Source organism: Vigna umbellata, chromosome 5, assembly GCF_029865625.1.
Source record: "Vigna umbellata cultivar VRB3 chromosome 5, Vumbellata_1.0, whole genome shotgun sequence".
Lineage (NCBI taxonomy): Eukaryota > Viridiplantae > Streptophyta > Magnoliopsida > Fabales > Fabaceae > Vigna > Vigna umbellata.
In genome coordinates, this window is record NC_142169.1 from 45893273 (window position 1) to 45904027 (window position 10755).

The window sequence follows — 10755 nt, forward strand, 5'->3', positions numbered from 1 at the left end:
GACAATATATGCAGAAGTTGTCTTGATCTACAAACTCAAGCACAAGCAGGCTAACATGCAAATAACATTTGCTTATACCTGGTTTAAAGCCATACAGTTGGAGAAAATGATATCAATTTATGCGTTAAATAGTATTTGTTAAACTGATGGCTAAGGCCCCTGATGGATAAGGCCCTGATATTCTGCAATAACTTATTAACAAACACCTTAAGTTAAACACATTAATATTCACTTTAACTGTTTATCTTTTTTTTTCAGGAGAGAGGTTTGCACAGTTGATTGAACCAAAGTTTACTGAAGTGCTAATATATAAAAAAAGGGCACCCCCACAAATTGAAATTCACTATTTCAAACCAATAAATAATAATCGATCAAAACACAATCCCTTCAAGTCTCATTCTATACCCTTTCTCTTTTTGAACCATGCTTGTTGTCACAAACAAAAGAATCCTAAAGTGGCAAAACACATCAAATGGAGAAGACCCAAAAACCTTGAGTAGTAAAAAATTCATTACATATAATGATTGAATCCATTACTTTCCCTCAAAAGAGGCATGAGAAATAAAAAAACCCACTTTAAATCTAATTCAATTCAACAAAATTAACTTATAAAGAAATTATATTTATTTATATATTATAAATCTGTTTTATTTATAATTTAACTAATAATAAATTTTATTAAAATTAAATAAATTTTGAATAACTTTAGTATCATTTAAGAAAAAAACTTTAAATCTAATTAATATTATAAAATCAATTTATAATATAAGATTTGATTTATTTATATATTATAAATTTATCGTATTAAACATATGTAAGATTTTCAATTAAGTTTAGAAAACTTTAATTACACATAATTATCAAAATATGAATTTTTAAAAATCATAAAATTAGAAACCTATTTTAATGTAAGAAAGTAAGAACCGCGGAATCAAAATTTTATGACTAATGAAAATTTATAAATCTAAAAAATGCTATACTTTCACAAAAAGAACGGTAGGTATAGCTGCAAAATCTCTCTCACTGACTTTCGGTTGAACATGGACGGTTTGGTTGCACACATGTGAGTTCATAACCTACTCTCTTAGATTGAGTTACGTACTCACCACTTTCCATATTCCCAAAGATTCACTTATTGCCAATCTTCTAATCACTACACACCAAATTATTGAGGATTATTTCATTTTAATCGTATTAAATTCTGAACGTCTTATGAGAAACTGTATTCTCAGAAGATCCAAAACTATATTCGAATCTTTTGTATAACTTACCATGATTTTATTGATGGACCCTCAAGGAGAGAAATTGTTCTTACTTATATGATAACTTCTTAGAATCTTTTTAATAATTAATAAAGGAATAAAAAAGGAAGACAAAAGAGAGAGTATAAAACAGAAAACAAACAATTTACGTCTATCTCTCTTTTCTCATGTACTTCCCAACAGAATCACTTTTATTAACTAATTGTTATATCACTGAAAATTATGTTATTGGTATTCTTAAAGTCACCTTTAAGGTATATAATAACTTTCATATATCAATATTAATATTTATACCTATATATATAAAGGGAATTTTTCTTTTTCATATTTATTTTCCAATTTTAACTTTTGAACAAATAGTTTCTTTAAAATTAAAATAATTATTATATTAATTTCACTTTTTAAGTGGATTTTTTTAATTTAATGGTTTTTTTTATTTCCTTGTTTCTTTTAAAGTTAACTATTTTCTTAATTATAAAACTACCTACAAAATAAATAAAAATTATTTATGATAAATTTTATAAAAAATATTTTAATTGTATAATTATAATAGTAATAATAATTATTATAATAATAATAATTTTATTATTTTTATTAACATATAAAATGTAAATATTTGTTTTTATTTGTGAAACACTAATATTTTAATTTAAGTCAAATAGTCATGTTTGATACTTTAGAATATTTTACTGATATTTATTAAGTATCTAATCTATAAAATAGTATTTTTATGATGATAATAATTTATAACTATGTTGACAATTTTAATATATATTATTTTAATTTAAATACACAACATAACAATTATATATTTATCATGTTTTTAAGAATTATTATACATTTTTAAATATACATATTATTTTAATTTGAATACACAAGATAACAATTATATATTTATTATGTTTTTAAGAACTATTACACATTTTTTAATATATATATATATATATATATATATATATATATATATATATATATATATATATATATATATTATTTTCAAAATGAATATCGCGATATATCATATATGTGTCGTATTGGATATAGATATTGCATCCATGCAACATAGTTTTTCACTAGTCTTAATTTAATAAAGATTTATTTCTCTTCTCTATTTAAATAAGCATAATTGAATTTTCACAAAAATTGAACAAATAAAAAGACCTTGCCTAAAACAATTAAGAATCACATGTAGTCTCTTTTTCTTCTGTATTATGTTTTTTTCTCAATTCTTGTTTAATACGTGTGGGGAAGGTTGCACTCGGCATGAAGAAGTAGAACCAACTCTTCTTACAATTATTTAGGAAATGTTGGTGACAACGTGCCCTGCCAAACTCCACACGACACCACACCAAACATCATCCTATGTTATGTATATATGTCCCCCGGAGCTATCAAATTCTCCACACTTAGTTCATAGCCAGTTCGTTAGATTATGTTTGTCACCATGGACACCTTGTTCCTTGTGAAGGAAATTTCTGCGTCAATTTTGATTTTCTTGGTGACCCTTTTGTCCATTCGCACACTCTTCAAACGCCGTGGCCGGAAGCTGCCGCCGGGGCCAAGAGGGTGGCCTGTGGTGGGTGCACTTCCTCTTATGGGAAGCATGCCCCATGTGACATTGGCTAATATGGCAAAGAAATATGGATCGGTTATGTACCTAAAAATGGGTAGTAACAACATGGTTGTGGCTTCTACTCCTGCCGCTGCTCGTGCCTTCCTTAAAACCCTTGACCAAAACTTCTCCAATCGGCCTCCAAATGCTGGTGCAACCCACTTGGCTTATGATGCACAGGTAGGGATATGAACACCACCTGCTTCTTCAATTTTATCTATGCTTCTATTTCCTTTTCATATATTGAAAATTTAACTATGATTCGAAATCATATATATATATATATATATATATATATATATATATATATATATATATATATATATATATATATATATATATATATAAATGAAAAAGGTCAAGTAACTTATAGAAATTAAAACCGATAAACATATTATCTTAATTTGATTTAAAATAATGTTGAACTTTTTTATTGAGTTAACTTAAATTTTGTTGAATTTTCTTAATGAATTTTTTTTTCTTGATAAACCTATCACACATATTTCAAACAAGTTTATTGTGAACAAGATTTTTTAGATTAGGAAACTAGTTTCTCTTTAACTGAGAAATTAATTACAGTAAATTTGACCCATATCAATGATACAAGTCTATATAAGACAATTATTTAAAGCTTAATTATGTATTTAGAGGTAGGTTCTACTTTGTTTGTATAAAAAGAATATTTTTGTGGATTCTTCAAAACGTGGGCTTAAGTGGATATTATATATAATTAATTCCTCTATCCTCCATTTTCTTTTTAATAATGTACACACACTTGGAGTAAGTTTGTTAGTTAGTACACATAATAATGTTTTATGAATAAGAGCCTTTAATCACATGTACGATATATATTATGAAAGATTATTTAAGAGTAAATTATAAATATAATTTATGTGATTTCTTGTTCAGAATATATTTATATCTCTTGGTTTTTTTTAGTATAGTAGCAATCTCTCATATTATTACCAACGTGTGGAAGTATAATATTTTTAAAACTTAAAAAAAAAAAAAAGGTGCCGTGGTGACGATGTAATATTTTAAAAAATGAATGCTTCTTTGAAATGTTAAAAAAGTTGGGATTTGGACGTAATTTGAGAAAAGGTGAGGAGACGTTAATGGAAGGTACTCTAGTATTATATGTCAGATAAATGAAATTGTTTTAAATACAGGGTTATGAGTTCTGCTATTTGTATTTATGAAAGTACATTACATATGTCTTTTTCTTAAAAGAATCACTTTCAAATTAAAAAAAAAAAAAGGAGCTGATTGATAAGTTTGATCTAAATAAATATGCATGAACAAAACACTGTGTGAAACAGGACATGGTGTTTGCTGAATATGGATCAAGGTGGAAATTGCTGAGGAAACTAAGCAACCTGCACATGCTTGGAGGAAGGGCTCTTGATGAGTGGGGAAAGGTTCGAGAAGAAGAGATGGGGCAGATGCTGGGTAGCATGTACGAGTGTAGCAAGAGGGGTGAAGCTGTGGTGGTGCCTGAGATGCTCACTTACTCTATGGCCAACATGATAGGCCAAGTCATACTCAGTCGTCGAGTGTTCGAGACCAAGGGTTCTGACTCAAACCAGTTCAAGGACATGGTGGTCGAGCTCATGACTGTTGCAGGCTACTTCAACATTGGCGATTTTATACCCTTCTTGGCCAAATTGGACCTTCAAGGTATAGAGCGTGGGATGAAGCACTTGCACAACAAGTTTGATGTGTTGCTCACAAACATGATTCAGAACCATGTGGCTTCTAAGCATAAGAGAAAGAATAAACCCGATTTCTTGGACATGGTCATGGCTCATTATGGTGAAGACGACGCTCATGGGGACAAACTCTCATTCATCAACGTCAAAGCACTGCTACTCGTACGTATCACTCTTTATCTTAACTTTGACCATTTCTTCCCCACCCTTCAATCAAAATAATTATAAAATCTTATATTAATTCTAACTCATCTTATATGCCTTAAGTTATTCTTTTATTTAGTCCACGTCCATTTCTCAAACACATCTTTCCATGATCAAACATCAATATTCTGTTCATTGATACCTAATAATAGTATAACTCATTTTAACTTATTTTAAAAAAAAAATAACTGTCTCTGTTTATATATTATAAATTAATTTTATTTTTAATTTTTGTATAATCTTTAACATATCTCTTTTATATAGAAACACGAACATCTCACATGTGAGTATTGGGTAACAACAACTCTTACACAAGTCAATCAAGAGTAATCCAATAATAAAAATAAATTTAATAAACCTCTTTAAGATAAACTTTATTTATATATTAAAAAATACATTTAAATATAATATTATCATAAAATTAATTTGTAAAATGAGATGACTTCATTTACATAATATAAATAAAAATTAGTTATATCCTAATTCATATAAAATTTTGACACATCATTCAACTGTGTTTATAAATTAAATATTGATATAATTAAAACATAAAAATATAATCACGTGATTGAAGTACCAAAAGTAGTTTCTTTCGTCATTACCACCATGGATATGAGTTGTATATATCCACGATGTAATGTGTAATGTGTCAAGTTGAAGACCACACCTTAAGCCACTAACCATACTAAAACATGTGTTTGGGACATTCTTAGTTGTGTCTTATTCACATTTTCAATACTTAGACAAAACTTTAACAGGCGTAGCGCCTTTTGAAATATCACGTTAGTAAATGAAATTTACTTAAAGTCAGAGAAAACTTTAAGTTATATTTTTTAGTTAATAAATCATTCTAACAAAGTTCGAACAATAATAGTGAAGAGTGGATTAGGAAGAATATCTTGTAACTTAAGTTTTTAATTATTAATTTTATTCTTATTAGTTATAAGTTTCTATTAAGTTGAGGGAAATAAAGAAAAATAAATATAATATTTGGAGGTTTTTTAAAACACATCCCCCTCTATTCTGTATACATATAGTGAATTAGCCCTACCCATAATAATTAATGAGTAATTACCAAAATTTTGTCTCACTGACAGGTATAATTTGTCGGTGTGATGAATTGATGCCAAAGCTCACTTTTTTAAAGAGAGCTACAAGTACACTTTGAATTTTTTTAATAAAGAAAGTGGTTTTCCTGTTAGAATACATAAAGTACATTATTATTATTATTTCTTTTGTTTAATTAGTAATTTAATTGAGTCTTTATTTTCTTTTTAAAAAATCAATATTCCGTTTAATTCACGTTTATACTACGGAAAGATTATGTCTCAAAATTTAGGTTATTTTTTATTTTGAAATTTTTCTGATATTTTTCTTTTTTCATCTCTTACCTTCCTCCAAGTTGTTTGGGGTTTAAAATTTAACAAGTTATTGTATTTAATTTATTTGAAAATTTTCTTTGATAGGTTAGCTAACTTTACATACATATATATATATATATATATATATTAAAATAAATAAAACATATAAATATACAAATCAAATTAGTAATTAAGTTTTTTTATCAATAGTTTCAAATCGTCAATAACAGTGTATTAGAATGAAAAAGAAAAACATTACAGCTGAATCTAAATTTTAGATCGAATAATAAAGGACAACCTAAGGCCGTACGTACATGTTGTATGTGAACTGAAGTTAACCACGATCGAGTGTTATCTGTGAACTGATTCGCAAGATCAAGTTTAATTGCTCCGACACGATACAGCGCTTATCTTCATTTGGAATTGGGACCACGGAAAATGGTGTTCCAAGATCGTAGGACAATATCATTGTTTATAATAAGTAAATGTATGTACGAAGTTGGATAAGATCTTTTCATTAGATTTAATCAAATCTAATTTATTTATTTTATTTGAACTGAGATATATTAACTAAATTTTTTGTTTTGTAAAATTTTAAATTTCAATTTTCTTTGAAATCTTTAGAATACTATTTAGAGAACAAATTTTAATTAGTTTAGTATTAAAAATATACATTTTTTATCAGCAAAATAATATCATGAATCTAAAAACTGAGTAACACAAAAATAATATAATTTAAAAACATTAAATAATACTTATGCTATTATATTATTTAATAATAATATTATAAGTAATATCATTAAATAATATATATTAACGTCGTTTTGAGGAAAGATAGAGTCTTCTTTTAAAAAATATAAAATCACATTAATTTATTTTTTTAAAATAAGATTTAATTTAACAAAAAAATATAAAAACTAAAATGAATTTAAATTGAAAAATTAAATTACTAATTAAGTTTATAAACAAAATTTAAAACATTATTAAAATAATTTGGAATATTTTTATGTGAAAATATTTATTTTCCAAATTATTTATACTCTTAGAAATATTATTGCTTTGCAATCTTTGTCACAAAAATTTGAGTTTTTTCAAAAATAAAAAAGTACTTTCAAATGATCTTAGTATTTTTAACTGAGTATATTAATTTTTATTTTTTCGTATTGACTACTTAAAATCTTTTTTCTGGCCAGTAATATTAATCAATGAGAGTGTCTTTCTTATCTAATGATAAAAGTAAGATACAACATTAGTGAGCATAGATCAGCTTATATAAAAAATCTTTAATCTAAAATTTTGAAATAAAAAATTGTGTCTTCTCTTCTATTTTACTTCTCACCTTACTCTGATGTTAGTTTTAAACTGATCCCAACATCTAACACCTTTTAAAATAAGTGTAGAATCTTATACTGATGAGAAGATGAGATTAAACTTTAATTAGAGAAATTGATTATTAAGTTGAAATTGAATTAAGTGTGTTATGGTGTTGTAACTGGTATCTGATGGTCTGCACAGAACCTATTCACAGCGGGAACTGACACGTCTTCAAGCATCATAGAGTGGTCCTTAGCAGAGATGCTGAAGAACCCGAGCATCATGAAGAAGGCTCACGAGGAAATGGACAAAGTGATAGGCAGGGAGCGCCGCCTCAAAGAATCCGACATCCCAAACCTTCCCTACTTCCAAGCCATATGCAAAGAGACCTACAGAAAGCACCCTTCAACTCCTCTCAACCTCCCTCGAATCTCCAAACAACCATGCCAAGTTAACGGCTTCTACATCCCCGAGAACACTCGCTTGAGCGTCAACATCTGGGCCATTGGGAGAGACCCCCAAGTGTGGGACAAACCCCTCGAGTTTAAGCCAGAGAGGTTCTTGAGTGGCAGGAACAAAATGATCGACCCACGTGGCAATGACTTCGAGTTAATACCCTTCGGCGCCGGGCGAAGGATCTGCGCCGGCACCAGAATGGGGATTGTCTTAGTGCACTACATTTTGGGAACCTTGGTTCATTCCTTTGATTGGAAGGTGCCACGTGAAGTGGGGGAATTGAACATGGAGGAGGCCTTTGGTCTTGCCTTGCAGAAAAAGGTTCCTCTTGCTGCTTTGGTTACTCCTAGGTTGACTCCTAATGCTTACATTCCTTAGATTACCTTTCTTATAAGCTTTCTTCTCCAATGCTTCTGTGGTAGCTGATTATCTATATAGCTACTGAATAAGTGTTTGTGTTAGCACAACCAGTTGCTGTTTCTAAATATCTTCTGATTCAGGCTTATCTAATTTGTTTTCGGTTAATTATGTTTTATGTTATTCGTAGGGGACTTTAGTTAATTAATTTTATTAGTTTAATTAGATTTATTTACTCATGATATTTTAATTATTAAAATTAAGAAATGGATTGAAAATATCTTGATCTTGTTTCTTATTGCCACGCTCTTCCACCACTCCAAGATGTTCGCATGCCACTTCAGTATTGACCGCTAGTCTTAAATAACGACACACACATATTATATATATATAGTATGGTTCGGACGGCTATACAATCGCCCCATAGGATGGTAAAGGGTTGGAAAGTTAATAATCAGGTTTCCTATAAAGATTAACGTAATTGGTAATTAAAGGTATTGGACTGAGATTAGACCGTGATTAAGACTTCACTAATCTCAAGCTCATGCCAAAAACTATAAATAGGGTCAAAAATAACAGGTAAGTGTTTACATTTACTGCACATTTATTACTGTTACATTAAACTCTAGTACGGTCAGTCAACTAACTTAAGCATCGGAGAACCTTTGGCAGGTGCACCTCGGGACGATGGATCGAGGAGAAAGACAAGAAGAACAGTTACCGAACGACATCCCAGGAGAAATTATGCAGGTGTTGGTAACTCGACCTCACACACGAAACATTTTGACATCCACCGTGGGACCGGGTGACTTGATTATACCCAATGGTGATCACGAGAAACATGAGAACTTAAGACCCGATGGAGATGATCATGATGTTACAACAAAGAAGGTAGGAAATGCAGCAACGTCATGAAGCAAAGTTGGCGACAGTCCGAGCCGAGTGTTCGGCTCGGGTTGCGCAATAGAAGATTCTTGAGACGAGAGAGAATGTAGGGGAAGAGTGGGGCAAGGTTGCCCAGGAGGAAACAACGAAGAAAAACAAAATGGCAAACGAGACATGGAAGCCGACCGACACCAAGGTCAGGGAAAGTGGGACCAAAATTGTTCCAGCGAAGAGCGCCGCTATCAACAAGCAATTGGTGGTGAAGGCTGAGAGCACGTCTGGTATGCTACCATTCGTCCAAGCTATTATAGAAGTCCACATATCTGAGCAATTTGTCCCGCCCCAATTTAAGGTATACGATGGGACGACCGATATTGAGGATCATATCAAGACGTTCACCAACCGGATGGCGTTTCATACAGGTAACGACGCCAATAGAATCCTGACTGGAGAACTTTTGCAGCTGTTCTTTCTCCATTAAAATGACCCCTAATACTACTTGTACTGGACTTACCCACGCACTGTCAGAGATCGGATATATAATGCCAACTCCAAAAGCTTCAACACTTAACCTTCTTTGTGGTTGAGCAGGTCTATAGTCATCCTCCATAAATATTTTATGCATGCAATAAGTTGGGCTTATACCTTTGATATCCGAGATTGACCACCCAATAGCTCCTTTATTAGCTTTCAAAATGTCTACCAATTTTTCCTCCTCTTCAGAAGACAAAGAATTACTAATGATGACTGGTTTCTTTCCATCTTCTTCTAAGAAAACATACTTTAAATGCGATGGTAACATCTTTTCTTTAACTTCCTCCTTGGTATCAATCTTCTCAAAATTTGCCTCATCCACTAGAATTTATTTTTTTAACACCTCCAAATACGTCAAGCACTCATCAATTAATTTCTCTTCCTCTTCATTCAAATCTTCACATGCAATGAAAGTCTTCTCTCCCAACAACTTACAAGGAATATTGACTGCCCCCACACATCAACACGAGACTTTCCAATGTGCTTTGTCCTCACTCGCACACTTTCCAGGAAAACTTCCATTCTTCACTCACGTTCTGACTGTAGAATCTAGCCAGATACTCAAACCGCTCCTTATACGCCTGCACAAACATGTTCCACTGCACTAAGGTCATGAACTCTCCCTCCCTCTGCAACTTAGCACTAACCGGAAAGTATCTCTCTAGGAATCTTGCTCAGAAGTGCTCCCAACTAATGGTCTCCCTGCGAGCATCCATCTTCAACCGCATACCTCACCACCAATACTCAGCCTCCCCAGCTTGCATGTAGGTAGCAAATACCAGCTTCTGCCCCTTGGAACAATCAATCACCTCAAAAATCTTCTCACTGCTACAAATCCAATCGTCGGCCTCGTCCGGCGTAGCCTTCCCATTGAATTTTGCAGGATTATGACGCAAGTAGTCATTCATACCCACTCTAGGTACAAATACTTGGATCACTTGTTGTGCCTGTTGTGTCTGCTGCCCTTGCTACACCTGAGCAATTTGTCGAAGGGCTTGCGCAAGCTCTACAGTAGCATCAATAGGAGTAGTAGTTCCTTCCTGTCTCGCCATCTTGGATTT

At 31.3% G+C, this 10755-nt stretch overlaps 1 protein-coding gene across 1 annotated transcript; it reads left to right on the forward strand.

Moving 5' to 3' along the window:
* The first annotated feature begins 2655 nt into the window (after nucleotides 1-2655).
* LOC124819993 (flavonoid 3',5'-hydroxylase 1-like) lies at nucleotides 2656-8443 on the forward strand. Its single transcript, XM_088091762.1, has 3 exons — nucleotides 2656-3054; nucleotides 4194-4745; nucleotides 7664-8443. The coding sequence occupies exons 1-3, from the start codon at nucleotides 2695-2697 to the stop codon at nucleotides 8294-8296; spliced, it is 1545 nt and encodes a 514-aa protein (XP_087947888.1). The 5' UTR covers nucleotides 2656-2694; the 3' UTR covers nucleotides 8297-8443.
* Nucleotides 8444-10755: the final 2312 nt, after the last annotated feature.

Bases quoted from the DNA above. Each gene is read 5' to 3' on its own strand.
- LOC124819993 (XM_088091762.1), top strand. From the start codon at position 2,695: ATGTTTGTCACCATGGACACCTTGTTCCTTGTGAAGGAAATTTCTGCG. The intron at 3,055-4,193 runs GTAGGGATATGA...TGTGTGAAACAG, and splicing joins ACTTGGCTTATGATGCACAG to GACATGGTGTTTGCTGAATA. The intron at 4,746-7,663 runs GTACGTATCACT...TGGTCTGCACAG, and splicing joins ACGTCAAAGCACTGCTACTC to AACCTATTCACAGCGGGAAC.